The sequence below is a fragment of the Barbatula barbatula genome (genome assembly GCF_947034865.1).
Source record: "Barbatula barbatula genome assembly, chromosome: 21".
NCBI lineage: Eukaryota > Metazoa > Chordata > Actinopteri > Cypriniformes > Nemacheilidae > Barbatula > Barbatula barbatula.
The window spans coordinates 3,484,842-3,501,935 of NC_136784.1; the positions used below are offsets into that span (position 1 = coordinate 3,484,842).

General features: G+C 40.2%; 1 protein-coding gene across 3 annotated transcripts; it reads left to right on the plus strand.

Moving 5' to 3' along the window:
* The first annotated feature begins 184 nt into the window (after positions 1-184).
* Positions 185-16,576, plus strand: cgnb (cingulin b). Of its 3 annotated transcripts, XM_079484964.1 has the most exons (22): positions 209-366; positions 4,181-5,182; positions 5,696-5,796; positions 6,116-6,185; positions 8,708-8,832; positions 8,909-9,032; positions 9,764-9,976; positions 10,116-10,243; positions 11,248-11,274; positions 11,646-11,742; positions 11,861-12,073; positions 12,151-12,240; positions 12,346-12,588; positions 12,681-12,851; positions 13,029-13,190; positions 13,372-13,461; positions 13,987-14,070; positions 14,421-14,539; positions 14,619-14,727; positions 14,880-15,043; positions 15,412-15,536; positions 16,015-16,576. In XM_079484964.1, the coding sequence occupies exons 2-22, from the start codon at positions 4,190-4,192 to the stop codon at positions 16,041-16,043; spliced, it is 3,477 nt and encodes a 1,158-aa protein (XP_079341090.1). In that variant the 5' UTR covers positions 209-366; positions 4,181-4,189; the 3' UTR covers positions 16,044-16,576. The 3 variants fall into 3 exon arrangements, with proteins under 3 accessions (XP_079341091.1, XP_079341092.1, XP_079341090.1); XM_079484965.1 differs by lacking the exon at positions 11,248-11,274 and having other exon boundaries at positions 185-366; XM_079484966.1 differs by lacking the exons at positions 11,248-11,274; positions 16,015-16,576 and having other exon boundaries at positions 185-366; positions 15,412-16,006.
* Positions 16,577-17,094: the final 518 nt, after the last annotated feature.

A 17,094-nucleotide genomic window follows, 5' to 3' on the forward strand; every position in this document is an offset into this window, starting at 1 on the left:
TAAAATTGCTACTGATCTCTCTTAAATTTGTTAAAAACAAACTGCTCGTTTTAAGATCAGGTAAATATTGTAATCTAGTTTTAAAATGAGGTCTTTAAATTTTTTTGTGTGAGATTGACGTTGGATCTCGGCCAATGATCAATTCCCATCGGTCGACCTTGACGCAACTGCCCGGCCAATGAGCGTCCAGCAGGGGCGGACCGATGGCGCATAGGCAACAGGTTGTTACGCACTGACAGTTTGGCGTGGACTGTCCATCATCGTTCTCAAAGGAGTTTTTAAATCGAGACCAAACCAAGAAAAGGTTTCAAAATTGCGTTGACCCTCTTAAAGTTACCCGGTATTACGGACGCTTTCACTAAACAGGTAAGCGAATGGAATGCCATTGTTTACACAGAGGTCTATTTTGCTTTTTTGGTCTTGGCTTTACGTCCAGAGTTCTTCTCACACATGGCTTCACATGTACGTCTGTGTTTTGCTTAGCGAGGCGGAGAAACACCTGTTGCTTTGTGTCGCGGGCAGGAAGAGAGATGCCGTGATCCAGGTTGGCGTCTGTTTGAGAAAGTCATTATGTATCCAGATTCTGCTTTGATGTTTGCGCCGGAAGAACGATATCTCGATCACAGTTAAACAATAAGGCGTGTTGTTGTAAATATAGTCACACACGGCGAGTTGCTTTTCTAACTATCCAAACAAAAAAAGGGGTTTCGAGGACATGCGTCGTTTCAACATACAGGATTACACATCCGATAAGAGAGGTTAAGCAACATTCACCTCATCATAAATGTAACGTCAACATTAAAAGTAGCCTGAAGTGCAACTGGTTTTGTCGCTACCGATACCGACTGACTCGCTGGGTGGGTGTGACGCAATTTAAACAGCGATGTCACTTCTGGAAAGTTTCATCCTGCAGTTTCTCTCTTCGCTCGTGTAAGTCACATCTGTAAACAGAGAAACGCAAGGACAAAGAGAGCCACTAAAGTGTCAGTGTAATTTAATATTTAGCTCGTGGTTATTTCTAACAGTGTAACTGGAACACACTGGAGTGTCAATTGCACAAAAAGATCTGATTGGCACAAAAATGCTCTCTTCCTAAAAAAGTAAAATATTAAATGTACTTTTGAGATGTTGCAATAATAATGATGTTAACGTAGTTATTTATCCAACCGTGGAGGTAAATTATACGTCTCCCTTAAGACATTGCCATGTCCTACAGGCACGTTCTGGGCTTTTTCGTGTTAAGTCACACACGTGCAATTGGGGAATGTCAGTGCATCTGTTATTATAATCCTTAAACATCTTTTTACAGAGTGCATCCATATCAAACTGGAACGACACGTGGTTAGTAAATGTTAACAGGACTATTCCTTTTAATCACACTATATAACAGGTAACTTTAGTGTATCTTTATAACCCATGTATGTGCAGTGAAAGGAAAAATGTAGCGCGGAGAGCTGTCAATCCTGTCTCGTAACATTCCTCTCTGAACCAACATACTGTCTGATGCCGGGTCAGACCCAGTGCTCGGCATTCGATTGAAATAGTTGGCTATAGGGAATTGTACAAATGAGCAAAAGCGATAATTGAAGAACCCACACATGCACAAAAGTGAATGGCCCACATTTTAAAGGAGACCCCCTTTGACGGTGTGAGATGTATTCCTAGCACTTTATCTCAAAAACAAACCATTTCTACACATATGCGTATTTAATCCGACAATGTGCACTTTCCTATACTTAATACGCTCCTGTAACTAGTGAGAAATCACATGGTGGGATTCGTTTTTGCAGGAATGCTTGGAATCTAGTGTGTGTGAGGAAGACAATGACTAACTTTGAGTAGCTAATCGGACCTAATGCTTCAAAGGGGACGCTGACAGTTATAATGTAACCAGACCCCCGTTTCTCCAGGTTATTCATTGATAGTCTGATGTTTATTGACTGTTGTATTAGTTTCGTTCAGTCATTTCGGGATTATTGCCCGTAAGGCTACACTTGGTGCATGTTGTGTTAACATAGGAAGCAACATGGTACTTTTAACACACCCAACTCTTATGATTCTCAATTAATTCAATAATTGAGGATAAAAAGGCCTCGAGCGATACACACACACCGCTGTGTGAGAGAAGAAAAAGAAGGAATTGAAGCTTTAGACGATACTTTGCATAGCTGTGGATGTTTGTCGCATCACTGGTTTTGTACAACAGTGTATGGAACAATACACAAGTAGCTCCGTCCACCATCAAGATTAAACGCAACATCTTTGATCACATATATGTCATGGGTGTTGCACAGTGCTCTGATGTCATGTTAAGAATGTTGTCTTCGCGGCTAAAAGTAGCGCTCCTTTCTGATCAGGAACTGTGTTCCAGGAAAATGGGAAGACCGGAAGCAGGGTGGAATGTGCCAGAACCTGCTCCTACCAGCGGGCACACCTGTTTGTCTCAAGCAAATAATATCTCTCTCTTTTCAAATGTAGAAGACTCTCGATAACAGGGCTGATATCGTGTAGCTGTATCACATACAAAACTGCTTCACATTACCATTTGCGTTAATGTGCCGCTGTATTGAGAAGTAAGAGAGGTTGGCATGAATTCAATGTTTTATGGGACATACCGTGTAGCTTGCATTTTGTTCATTCAGTTTGTCTGACATAGGGATAAGTTTGAAGGCAATCGAATCCATGCAAGTTGGTAAAAAACAAGTTGGTTTAATACACTTTATACACACAATTAGCATTTTGAAATAATACATGCATTGCTCACTGATCTTGTATCTCACGTTGTGCCTCCTCAATCCTCATTCTGTACCTTTAACCCTAATTTTACACTTTTATGTGTTCTTCAGTTATATGCCCCAAACAATCCAGCTAGTGCTTAAAAAAATCTTAAAGGCGTATGTCAGAGCCAACACAAAATTTCCCCATATTTTACTCACCCTTAAGGCATCCTAACTGAATATTACTTTTTTCTAGAAGAATAATGCTGTTGAAGTTATAATAGCACATATAATTTTACTTCCAAGTGGTAGAATGGGAGTGAATGGATGTTGATTTTTTGAAGCTCCGAAAAGTGCATCCATCGATCAAAGAATTGCTCAACACGGCGCCGCCTCCGCTGAAGGTCTTCTGAATGACATTGATGTGTTAAATATCCATATTGACAGCACTATTAACATTGATGTCTAGCTTCCGTTATCCCGCGGCGGCGAGTGAACCTGAGGCTTGTTTTTCCGGTGAGAAACATGGCATTTTCTTTTGGTTCCAAGATGGTGCCTTCTCTGTGTGGGAGCTTTCATCACTGTCATTTGCCAGAAAAAGAAGCCTCGGGTTCACGAGGCGAAACTTGCATTGAAATGTGCAATGACCAAAAGACAGAGAGTTACAACACACTAAAAATGTGCATCTCATAGAGAGCGATAAAGACCTACAATACAGACTCCATGAACACCAGTTTATAACATCAGTCATATTTTGTACTCTCTTTGTTTGTGCAAATATTCATACTTTGTTGTTAGACATGTTGTCTGTCTTTCTACTGTATAGATATGATATAGCCAGAAGATAAAAAATTAAAAGTCTCATTATCTGTTCTTAATTGGATATCTTTAGTATGTTTTCATAACTTGCCTACATTATAACTATGGTGAGCATTCAAATGAACTATAATGAACTATAATAAATAAGTCAATTCTTAGAAAACTAGGTAAAAAATATAGAATTTCAATGGGATATTATTACTCATTCTGTGAAATACAGATTTGGTCATTTTGCCCACCCCTACGTGGAAATATAACTCTGACTACAGTATTCTTTAAAAAGAAAGTCATATTTAGTCAGGATGCCTTGAGGGTGGGCAAAACATGGGGAAATTATTTTTTGGCTCTGAAATATCCCTTTAATGTATTCAGTATATTAGTTAAAGGTGCTGTGTGATATTCTTTTTGTAGCATCCACTGAAAGAAATGCAATATAATGAAGTGTCTAAACGTAACGACATCTTAGTCCTGTGTCAGCCACCGCAGTGCTTTGAAAGGGAGGGGTAGAGTAAGCCATTGGTTGCAATTCGCGACCTCTCCATTGCTAAATTTCATACACTGGACCTTTAATATATAATGTAATATTTTAATTGTATTTATGCTAGACTGTAATGACACATTCTTTCTTTGTCTTCGTCTCACAGAAAGCCAGAATGAGCTCACTCTCAACAGACAGGAAGACCCCTCTGGACTACGGTGTCCAGATCCGCTTCATCAAAGATCTGGATGACGACGGTGGGGGATTCCCAGACAGGAGTCGACTGGCCAGTGGAGTTGTCAGCAATGGAACTCCTTCGTCCTCCAAGTATGGAGTAGCCGTACGGGTGCAAGGAATTTCTGGACAGCCGTACGTGGTGCTCCAGGATGGACAAAAGGGAGACTCTTATGGGGTACAGTTGAAGACCCAACAGACCCAGAGCTTGCCCCCAATTGTCTCTCGGACCTCTCCATACAGCAGTTTGTATCCAGAACTAAGGGAAGGTGCTCGAACTCCCCAAGATCTCACAGCTAGTTCTCCAGAAGAGGAATTTGGGAGTCCTTTAAAGAGGCCGCCTGGCGACGGACAAGCGGGGAACCAAGGAGAAGTTGAGGCTAGGACTACCGAGCGTCTCACCCCATCTACATCAGCTCCAAAGGTGGAGAGCAAGGACAATTATTATTACAACGAAGCGGGGCTTCGGAAGGTCAAGCAGAATGGGATCGGTGGTATTCTGAACGGGACGGGGCTAAATGGATCATTGGGTGAAGAACCAGCACAAGCTATTGACACCAAATCATTAGCTCCCATTAATAAACTCATCAGCCGGTTCGGTGGCACTGGTTCTAGTGACGCTCCCACTTCAGACGCACAATCTCGGCCTCGCTTTGACAACCGGGTGTTGAGTCAAAGTATGGATGCGCTCAACAAACCCAACGACGAACAACCCCCTCCACCGTCTTCCCCAACTATAAATCCCTATGCTCCTATTACATCAGCTTCAGGGCCCAAACTCAGCTCATCTAAACCTGTAGCGAGCAGTCTGGGGCGAGAGTCAACATCTGTCGCTAAAGTGACCGCCATACCTAATTCCAAACCGCCTGCATTCAACCCATCACCAAAATTGTTTGTTCCTAAGGAGACGGCACCTGCTCTACCAAAGAAACCGGTAAGTTTATAGTTTCTCCATTTTTTGGGTAAAACTTGCAAGACATGGGTATTATATTCACCCCTCTCTGTCTCCAAAATTGACAATGCTTAAAGGAACAGTTCACCCAAAAATCCCAAAAGTCATCATTTACTCACCTTCAAGTTTCTTTGTTTTGAACACAGAGACAGATGTTTGAAAGAACGCTTGTAACCAAACAGTTCTTGGCCACCGTTGACCATAGTAGAATATTTTCTTTGTTCTGTTGAACACAAAAGATAATATTTTGAAGAATTTAGGAATGCGAACAGTTATGGTGCCCTTTGACTAACATTGTAATTTATTAGTCAGTGGTGGCCAAAAACTCAAATTCTTCCAAATTGTTCATCAGAACAAAGAAATGTATACATATTTCAAACAACTCGAGGGTGAGTAAATTATGACGATTTAAATTTTTGGGTGAACTTTCCCTTCACTTAATGACTATTAATCTAATGTCCATTAGAATTATAGATCTTTGAAATGTCTTTTCAGGTGACCCCTGACCTCATAAAGAGCCAGCCTTCGAGTACAGAAATCGCAAATGGAGATGATGCTCAGGCCAAACAAGCAATTTACAACATTCTTAAAGAAGGGTATGATTAAAATGTAAAATATCATTGATGCTCATTGAAACGAGTCCAAGCTTAAGCCAGCCTAAAAAATGTAGGGGTAAACCACATAGCAATGGCTTAGCAACCACCAGAACACCATAGCAACTCCTTAGCAAAGTGCTAAAACTTTAAACACTTTAGTTAACACATAACAACGGGCCCCTGGCAACAAGATAGTAGCTGAAAATAAGTCCTGAAGTCACAGTATGCCATTTCGGACGTAACCACACATTCTCTTTTGACAATGTAAATCTTCTTTTTCCATTTTTTTATTCAATGTCCTTGTTTTTTCCAACACTAGGTCTGTTGAGAGTGAGACTGCCATCAAACGCAAAGTGAACCTTATTCACGAGAGTTTCTGTGGGGTTAAGGTAAGCGTGCTTGCGTTCAATACATCAGTTTGAGTTTCCCAGCATTCAGTGGAGTTCAACTGTGTTCACTACATCACAAAGGGTTTGTGTGTGGATATTGTTTGCATATTGGTCCTGGTTTTGCATGATTGTGAGTATGCGTGTGTCTTCGGTAAGAGAGAAAGAGATCAGTGTTCTCAGACGGAAGGCCAAACAAATTGCAAACCTTTAAAAAAACAGTTTTTGATCTAATAAGACATTGCTGTACTAGTGCAAAGATGTGAAAAATTATCTGTAAAATAGAAGTCATATGCATTCATATTTTTTTTTAATATGAGACGTGATGCTGGTAAATACAGATCTTAGTTGTGTTCTGACTTTAAACCAGAAGTTTGTGTTTTTTGCCACTTGTATCGACAAACATGTTTCAAAAGTGGTCCGTTGAATGAATGAGTTATTTCCAAAACACTGCCTACGCTTGCCACTCGGCGATAAATCGATAGTCCCGCCTCCAGTCAGAATTCTGTACCAAAATGGACACACCACAGACACACTGTTTGCACTTTTCCAGGAGACTAACCTACCAGTTGTTTTTTACCTTGATTTGAAGTTATGGAAAATAAGTGTATTAAAAAGAGAATGAATCAAATAGCTAAAGTGAGACTCTTGGAGAAAGAGAGTATGTGTGTCTATATGTTAATTCGTCTTGTCCTTGTAAATAGATGCATCACGAGCCTGCGTGTTTGCATAACCTGTGAAATATCTTCCTGCGGTCTCTTGGCAACCGTCGTCTCAACAAGGAAATCTGATTAGGGCCGCGTGAACGAGAGCTCAGCCTTTGTGATCCATCAATAATTGAGTTAAACTGGAAATGGATAGCGGTGAGGGAGGGTTTCCCCTCGGCTCGGGGGCTCTCAACATGTCTGTTTAGATTACAATAGTAATGGAGACTCACTGTACGGCCTCTTACTTCTGTGTGTCATATCTCACTGAGTGCTCGTCCATGCATGATAAACTGTTGCTGGGACGATATTTTGCTGGGAGACATTGTGTCTTGTTAATGAAGAGCAGTAGTGTGTAGTAAACCTCACCCAGCACTTGAAGACTTTTAGGCCCGGTTTCACAGACACGGCTTAGCTTAAGCCAGGACTATGCCTTTGTTGAATTAAGTTATTTATGTCGCTTTTATAAAAATCCATTACTGGTGTACATCTTGAGACAAAACAATGGCACTGATATATTTTAAGATATTTCTGGCCGAGCTTTAGTCAGTTAAGACAGGTCAAACATTGATTTTAGTCCGGGCCTAGCCTTAAGCCTGGTCTGTGAAACCGTCCTTAATGTTTGATGTTCTCTGTGTAGGTACACTGTGAATACTTTTTGTAAATAGTACAAAAATGCTTGGTAATGATAATGTAATTCTAAAAATAGCCTGTTGTCATTTTTTGGTGAAGTGTATCACATTGGAAATGAACAGATTAGGAACATTGTACAGATGAAATCATTTTCAGCTTCTAGTTTGTAAGCAATGTTTTCTTTCTGCGGTTTCATCTTCATGTTCTTTCGCGCTCAACAGTTCTTGCAGATATTTTATGATACACTTGTGCATGCGAGAGGCGGCGTGAACTCGACCCCAGAGCAATAATTCAATTAATTTCTCATGGTTTATTAAATGCATTATTCAAATACCATAATAATGTCTTTTATCCATTGCTGCGGTTACATGTTTTAGTAGTTAGTTGAAGAATGATTGCAAGAGGACATTAACGCTTTCCCTTTTCATTCAAACAAGTGAAGGTGCAAGACCACAAGAGGTCATTTTAAATGTGTGGTCAATATAATGATGGCAACAGCAGTAGTATGAAGCAGTGGTGTGGGGTTGCTCATCTACATGCGTATAGAAAGGGATATTCTAGAAGACGGAGATATTTGAGCAGAGGACAGCTGCATATGTGTTGTGCGTTCATGTTTTTTTAACGTTTCAAATAAAGTTTTGTTTCACGATCCTGCGTGGTGTGCAGGTGTTTGTACATATGCACTTACAATAAAACCTTTTGGAATCAGATGTACACTTACAAAGCATGAATATGAAGTATTTAGTATACACAACTAGTTGTTGTAGCTTTGCACATGCAACAGCAATCATACATTATACGTGCATGACGAGATGTACTACTCTAGACAAGTTTTGCATGGACAAACTTAATAAGTGATGTTATCAGACTAGTCTCACGTAAACATACGTAATGTTTTGTGGTGATACTTTTGATCGACATTTAGATCAATGTAGTGTAGATAGATTGAATTCATGATTCCTGAGGGTAAATTCAAGATGTTTCTGACGTATGAAGTGTGCATAGTCCTTAGATCATACTTGTAAGCTACAGAACACGGGTCATGAAAGGTCAAATAAAGCCAAAGTTAAAACCATTATTCCACTACATTTATTATCAGGTTATATTCAGGGCTTGCTCTATAATGGTAGAAGATTCTTGTTTGATAGTTGAAGTAAAGTATCATTGTTGGCTTTTGGTGTCTCAAAGGGTCCTCAGATTCTAGTGACCGACAGCAATATAAAGACCGAATTGGAACAGGCTTTCGACAAGAACACACAGCTTCAGCAGATGCTGGACAAGAGCAAAAGAGAACTTGTGGAAGTTCAGGACCAGTAAGTGTGGCCTTTTTCTTACAGTCTGTAATGATGTGATGTTTAAATTGAGTTCATGTGTTCTTTCTGTCTTTAGATTGATGGAGCTGAGGATGGAGAGAGAGAGGGCGGGGTCTCGCTTACAGCAGCAGGAGGATCAGTTAGCTCAGCTTCAGGAAGAGCTCAGGAGAACGTCTCCACAGTCAGACACATTGCAGCTAGTATGAACTTTATTGTTAAAGTTTTACAAAATTCAGTATCGCCAAAGCACCTACTGAAAGTACAGTGTCTCTTTGTTCCCTGTCTGTCTGTTTATATCTCTATCTATCTGTCTGTCTGTCTATCTCACTGTCTGTTTATACATCTGTATCTCTCCTTGTCTGTCTCTCTATCGCTCTGTCTATATATTTGTCTTTCTCTCTCTGTCTGTCTATCCAACAGTCTATCTCTCTCTCTGTCTGTCTATCCATCTGTCCTTCTCTCCGTGCATCTCCATGTCTGTCTATCCATAGGTCTTTCTGCCTATCTGTCTGTCTATCTATCTAGAAGCATTTCTGCCTATCTGTCTGTCTATCCATAGATCTTTCTGCCTGTCTGTTTCTCTGTCTATCAGTCTGTCTCTCTGTCTCTCTGTCTGTCTATATGTCTGTCTTTCTCTCTGTAAATCTCTCTTTGCCTATCTGTCTTGTCTTTCTGTTTGTCCATCTATCTGTCTGTCTGCGTATATCCGTTTGTCTGTCTAACTATCTGTCTGTCTCTATCTCTGTCCGTCCGCCTGTCTGTCTATTTCTCTGTCTATCGGTATGTCTAACTATCTGTCTCTCTCTCACTCTCTCTCTCTCTCTTTCCGTCCATCAGTCTATATATATCTGTCTTTCTCTCTGTATGTCTTTGTCTGTCTCTCCATGTTGCTTTATCTCACTATACTGTATGTCTCTCTCTCTCTGTGCAGGATTTGATGACGGTGCAGGCAGAGCTGTCCGAGGGTCGGATGCTGAGACAGAAACTGGAGGACACCGTGAGACAGAGAGAGCGAGAGCTCACCGCTCTGAAAGGAGCGCTGAAGGATGAGGTGGAGTCACATGATAAAGAGATGGAGACCCTCAGGGAGCAGTACAGTCAAGACATGGTTACGTTACGTCAGAGCATGGAGACTGTCTCACAGGTACAGTGTACACAAACAGACCGATATATGTGAGAAAGGCCCGTGGTTTATGTTAAAATTAGTTTTCTGTCCATTCTGTGCAAGTTTGTCACTTTTACCACCTCCCCTCACCTGCTCCTATGTCTGACAATCTCTGCAGTCTCAGCTGGAGATCGAGGAAGAACGTGAGAATGTAAACGCCTCCATCTTGGCTCTGGAGGAGGAGCTGGAGAGTTACAAAGATCAGAGCGACCACTGGAAAGAAAAGTTCAGTTCTGCTAACCAAGAGTAAGTTGCAAGGGTCTATGAACACCCACTGAATATTGCACTGGTATTGCAATGCTCAATATCGAACCATAGCAAGGATTTTGTTTTCAGCTGGGGACCAGGGCAAATGTATAAAACACACCAATAAATATAGGAGTTTGGGAAATATATAAATGAACACTAATAGCTTTTTAAAATGAGCTTAAGCATGTATTATGGAGCTAATAATACGTTTTTTTGGGGTTGGGGTGGTCACAGATAGAAACTCTCTGAATTAAATATAATCTTTTGTCTTTTAAAAGCGAAAGACGTCGCTTCAAGGTGCAAGTCCATATTTGTCAAAGGAGTCAGATGACGAAGTTGTTATCATACCCGAACAATCTTGTGACCAACTCCCATTATTTACATGAAATGTCATCTCAAGCAATTCATCATATAATGTTCTGCAATAATCTTTTGTGGTCTGATCCTCTGGATTAAAATGTACAACACACATCACATTTTCTTGAAACCTAAAGTGATAGTTCACCCAAAGGTAAAAATGATGTCATCGTTAACTCGCCCTGTATGAGTTTCTTTCATCTCCATAACACGAAAGATGATATTTTGAAGAATATGGATAACTGAACAACGGCGGTACCCATTATCTTCTATTGCATGACCACAAAACCGTTTGAAGTGAATGGGTACCGCCATGGTTCGGTTACCAACATTCTTCAAATGATCTTTTTCCATGTTCTGCAGATGAAAGAAAGTCACATACGTTAGAGCCTGTAATAGTTACATCATTTATATAACCTGTATCTAATCCACATATTTGAGATTACACTTCATTTTAAATGATGTATGTTAGCAGATAAGATGCATTCAAAACGTAAACGTATTAAAACATGTCTTTACCTTGTCCGAATGGCATAATTGTATTCATTATTTGAGTCCCGTCATACATTGTCGTTGTGTGTTTGTTTGCATGTTAATTGTTGTTTTTCTGATGCACGCATTTACTTCTGGTTCTCATTCACCAGGCGAGAGCAGCACAGCGCACTTCAGAAGTGAGAATGATTCTTGTAGACGCATGTCTACAGTCACCTGGGCATAAATGAATCATTTGAACTAATAACCTGTTATTGATCAAAATCTGTCAAATATCTGCCTCACTCTGACACACTAAATTCGAATCTGTTATTTGGAAATTTGACGAAAACTACCGACATTTCGTCTATTTAAGACTAATCAAAACAAATCCTTTAATCTCACTCTCCGTGCTGGCCTGTTTTAACAAATGTTACAAAACAGTCCTTGATCTTTTGTACTAATATGCCAAATCTTATGAAGCAATCAGACTTGACCACGACTTGATCAGATTTGTTTAGTGGATGTAGTATTGTGTGTTTGTTTTAATTTGTGTCCCCATGTTGCACAGACTTCTGCAAGCTCAGCAAGACAAAAAGCAACTTGAAGAGAAACTGCTCGCAGTAAAAAAACAAGCAGATGAAACCGATTCAAACCCTTTCACAGAGGTTAGATACATAAACATGTTTCTTTAATAAACATTATAAAACGGTTTCTGTATAGCATTTGTCTACTATCCAGTTTTATTGCATAACAATGCACACAACAATTTTCTTTACTCTTCAGGTGCTGCGGCGCTGCCAAGAGGATTTGAAAACGGCTCATTCAGATCTGGACAGACAGAATGCAGAGATGAGGAAGAAGGGGGAGGAGCTCAGTTCATTGACAAGAGCCAATGAGGAGCGAGAAAAGGCACTACGGATGGAGATCGACATACTAAAAGACCAATCAAAGAAAGACAAAGATGAACTCACGAAAGCTTTGGAGAAGACATCGCAGGTATGTGAATGGAATCATGATGGTGAATATATCTTCTAATAGGGGAAAAACTCACTCACATTGTCTGTTTGTTGCAGACCTCCGCTTCTGAGTCGTCTAAGAATACCGGAAGCAACCTGGAACTTCAAGAGGACAACACTCGTTTGAGAGCGAGAATCGATCGCATGGTAAATGCACATGCATACAAAAACTCAGAGGAACAAATTGCAAGAAATTTGTCTATAAAACTATTTCCATTCGCTCAGTCTGCTAATGACACTGATCTTCTCCAGACACGTCTGCAATCCAGCGTTCCTGACAGCTCCTCTGACGTGCTGGAGGAGGAGAACCGAAGCATGAGGAACCAGCTGGAGGAGTCCCGGCGCATGGTGTCACGTCTTGGGCAGGAGAAGGACGAGATCAGCCGGCGGCTGGAGGAGAGGGAGAGGGAGAGAGAAGCTCTGAGACGCGGCAAGAGCGACCTGGAGGACCAGAAAAGACTGCTGGACCGATCGCTGGAGAAGATCAATAAGGAGGTGTGTCTTCACAAATAATTCACAGCTTTATTTAAAAATAGTGATAAGAGAAATACTGTGTATTAACAAACACAATGCTCTCTCTCTGTTAGATGGAAACTATGATGGGAGATTCACGTCAGTCTGTACAGGTTCTTCAGTCTCAGTTGGATGAGTTCAAAGATCGTTCTCGCCGAGAGCTCCTGGAGGCTCAGAGACTCGGTAAAGACAGACTAACCGAGCTACAGAGATCTCAGGCCATTAACAAAACCACTCAGGAGGAGGTGAGCTCATGTCGAACACAACAGCAATATGGAAGATTAACAGAAGATTATACAGTATTTATAAATTCATTGCATAACTTGAGCGCACGGCGTAAAAGGAATTTTTCATTAGTGGATGTGAGAATATAGTGGTTTCGTATAGATGATGCTGAACTCATTGCTTTGTGTGTGTCTCAGGTGTCTCGTCTGAAGAAAGATCTCTTATCATGCTCAGAGGAGAGAGACAGCGCTCAGCTGGACAAAGAGCTGCTGAGCAGCCGTCTCAAGAACATGGAGAGCGAGATGGAGACCAAGAGAAGTTCACACACAGATCACAGCAGGGAGATGCGTCAGCTCGAGGTGTGTGTATGAACATAGAATGAAAGAACAAGGCTCTGAAATTCATCAGGACAGAATTGACTAGTTACGTTTAGCACTGTGATGCATGTTGTATCGAGAGCCAAAAACTGAGGGCTGTTTATTTGGATGGTTTCGGGGGGGATGTAAACGAACATTCATGTCATTTGTGTGCATGTTTCAGGACAAAGTGAAAACATTAGAGATCGAACTGGAAGAGGAGAGAAGTGGAACAGATTTACTGAATGAACGCATCACTCGAAGCAGGGAGCAGGTACGCACACACTCACCTGAAGTTCACATTAAATGACATTGTGACATCTGGTGGTGAGGTTGCGAATTGCAACCAGCGGCTCGCTCCATCCCCCTCCCTTTTGAAGTACTACGGTGGTTGACACAGGACTAAGATGTCGTTTGTCCGGTTAGGGCTACTTTAGAAACAACATGGCTAATTCCATGCAAAGGGACCCCTTCATTATGTAAGGTTTTATACACCTCTGAAGACATAGTTATGAAAATTGTATTGCATTTCTGTCAATATAGCCTCCAAAAAATTACAAAGGACCTTTATATCATTAGTAGCGAATGGACTAAAAGCAACAAAAGTGTATTTATGTCTTCGGGTGTTTTTTCATTTGTTAAAACATGCACATATCATACAATTCTAGAAATGTAACTGCTAGTTAAATGTGCTGTTTATCGTATTATTATATTGATTTGATAATAAATATTATTTTGAGCTACAGTAATGTGACATAGCAGTGATAAACATTTAAGCTGCCTGTGTTTTGTATCTCAGGTGGATCAGCTCCGCTCTGAACTGTTGCAGGAACGTTCAGCAAGACATGACCTTGAGATGGATAAAAGCGCCTTGGAGAGACAGGTACACACACAAACACACAAACGGCCTTGTGATGAATACGAATGGATCAGACCGACAGGCACACACACAAAGTGAAATCATATAATACACATTCACACATACATGAACACAAGCTTGAGAGTTTTTATGGCTTTTGTTAAATGATATTTTGTATAGGATGATGCATTAGTGTCCCTTGTATAGTGGATGATATGTCACTATGCCATCAAACTCTTTGAATAGCAGTCCATTGTTGTGACCTGTATGTGTGAAATACATCACTTCATATACTTGAATATGTTTTAAATACTTTATTATGCTTCTGATACATTTGTTTCTCATTATCAGCACATGTTCTGTCTTTGTTTCAGGTGAAGGAGTTTAAGTCTCGTTTGGCTGATCTGGGTACTCAGACTCGACCTTCCGCTGGACTCACACTGTTAGAAAACAAAGTTCAGGAGCTCGAGGACAGATTGTGCAGCGAAGAGAGGTACTCAACACACACCAGTAACATCATTTTCTTATAGCCTCACACTTGAACCAACATCATCCGTTGGCTGTTTATTTAGAGAGAAAAACACAATTCTGGCGTCTCAGAAGAGATTGGACAGAAAGCTTAAGGATGTGACTGCAACCCTGGACCAGGAGAGAAATCAACACGCTGAACAAAGAGACCAGGCAAGCACATACATCATCTCACGTTAAGTCAAAGAGGTTACGAGTGACCCAAAAATGCCCTGAATGTATTTCAGAATAGAAGTGATGAGCGGAGACAGTTGGGTGGAAGAGTTTGTGCGCCGGTGCATGTAAACTGTTGTATGTCTCTTCAGCTGTCTCTGCGGGTGAAGGCTCTGAAGCGTCAGGTGGATGAGAGCGAAGGGGAGGTTGAGCGTCTGGAGGGCATCAGACGGAAGATTCTGCGAGAGCTTGAGGAGCATCGGGAGCTGCAGGAGATTCTGCACACCAAAGTGAACACGCTGGAGAACGAGCTTAAGTGTGTGATGAGTTCAGAAAACATACGATTGTTTATTTAGATGAAAAGTGTGTCGTTTACGAAGCCTCATGTTGTTTTAAAATGCACGTGATTTTGTTTGGAATAAAAGGCCTGGAAAACTATAGCAAACTATACCTTAAATGTCGAAAACGGTGAAATGTATGGATATAAGTATTTTTGGTCAACTACACTGTTTTAAAAGTTTTGTTAAATAAGTATATATTAGTGGGTTGTGATGTTGCCCACTAGGGAGTGCTCTCGCAGCGTAAGCCATTCACCTGCACGCACCAGACTCTGCTCTTTCTAGTCTTGATCTATGAATACCTGTTTTCTTTAACTCTGGGTTTGTGTGTTTATCTGTTTGATAGGAGGAAAGTCCAGACCCGACGCCCAGCTTTGGGGTCCACGCTGAGTTCTGAAGAAGAAGACGGTTACTCGGAATCAAAGAGCATCACATCTATCCTGACTGAAACGCCACTCCAGACCACCAACTGTTAGCACATTATTATTATTATTGTCTAGTAATAATAGTCATGATGAAGTAGACATGAAAGACTGCTGCTCTTTATTTCTATTAAAAAGAGTGATACAACTTAAGTGATTTCAGCACAACATGAATGTAAACGGTGAAAAACTGTTGTGGGCTGTCCCACAGGAAGTGATGTCGTGTATGTTTTTGACCGATCGGTGGTTGAAGCTAGACCCAAAAAAGTGTTACAGATCAAAAGCAGTCTTTGAAGATTTGTCAACCTTTTTCCTACATTAGACTTGCTTTTGTTTATATTTTTGCTCTGTGTTTATGAGTGTAATGATAAGTTTGTTTTAATTTGACGTTTTTTTGTATTACTGAATTTCCAGTTGTTTGTAGGGAACATTTATGAAGGATTTGAACTACATGGAATATAAACATACAAAGTTAAAAATGGTGCATATTCACAAATGGTACTTTTATTTTTTAATTTTTTTTGTAGTTATTCCAAAGCCTCGAATCACAAACTAAATTTCAGCACAGAGGTTGATTGACAGCTGGACTCCCCATTCACTTCCATTGTATGGGGAACCAACAGCATTCCTGAGAATGTCTCTTGTGTTTCCAGAGAAGAAAGTCATGTGAGTTTGAGATGATGTGATGTTGAGTAAATGATGCCGTTGACCACTTTGTTTGCACACTAATGAAGGACTTCCACGGAACTAAACTTCTGAATAAAACTTGTATATCGTGTCGTGATGTATGAAAATCACTATATAAATGGCAACTTAAGCTTTTGTGCCAAGACAAAGAAAGGAAACTATTTTGGTGTAATGGCTTTGAAATTAATCAAAATTGCCTTAAATTTTCAGACACTTAAACTGCTATTAACAAACCTAAGCTGCTTTTTGAGAGATTTATATGTATATTCAGATTAAGCGGAATCTTTATAAACCTGTCCGAAATTAATTTTTTATCACTTTATAGGAATGTTTCGGAAGACTAACGCTCTTGGATTTATGTGTGTATATACTGTCTTATGTTACATAAAGTCTGTTATTCTTAAAACTGATGATGTCAGCTTTTCTTATTTAGATTTTAGACCTGTTCTCCATCTTTTCTGCACATATATTTGTGTTTTTACTAGAAGTCAAATTGTTATAGTTCCTGTCAGTAGGACATTCAACAGCTTTTAAGCATTATTTACAAAACCATTTTTTTTAAAAAGACATAGCTTCAGTCTTACTGGAATTTTTATTGAAATGTCACTTAGTTTTGACATCATTGACATTAAAAACATGAAGTTTCATGAAATTTTGTTTCCTTTAAAATGTCTGTGAACTGTGTTTATAGACTTTCTGTCCTACATAACCAAACGGGTTTTTAACAGCTCTGTTTTTAACTTTGAAAAGGTTTAAGAACAGCCTGCAGAGATCATCCAAATGACAGACATTTGCATTGCAAGTCATGCCATAAAGTTCTGTGTTAGCTCAGCTTTTTTTTCATGTGTTTGACTAATGTTTTTGCTCTCTTTCCCAGCAAGTTTATACATACTGTACATTATGATATGCAAAGTCACGAA

Coding starts and splice junctions, on each gene's coding strand:
- cgnb (XM_079484964.1), top strand. CDS start 4,190: ATGAGCTCACTCTCAACAGACAGGAAGACCCCTCTGGACTACGGTGTC. Junction 9,033..9,763: donor AGTCAGACACATTGCAGCTA/GTATGAACTTTA, acceptor CTCTCTGTGCAG/GATTTGATGACGGTGCAGGC. Junction 11,275..11,645: donor CAGCACAGCGCACTTCAGAA/GTGAGAATGATT, acceptor CATGTTGCACAG/ACTTCTGCAAGCTCAGCAAG.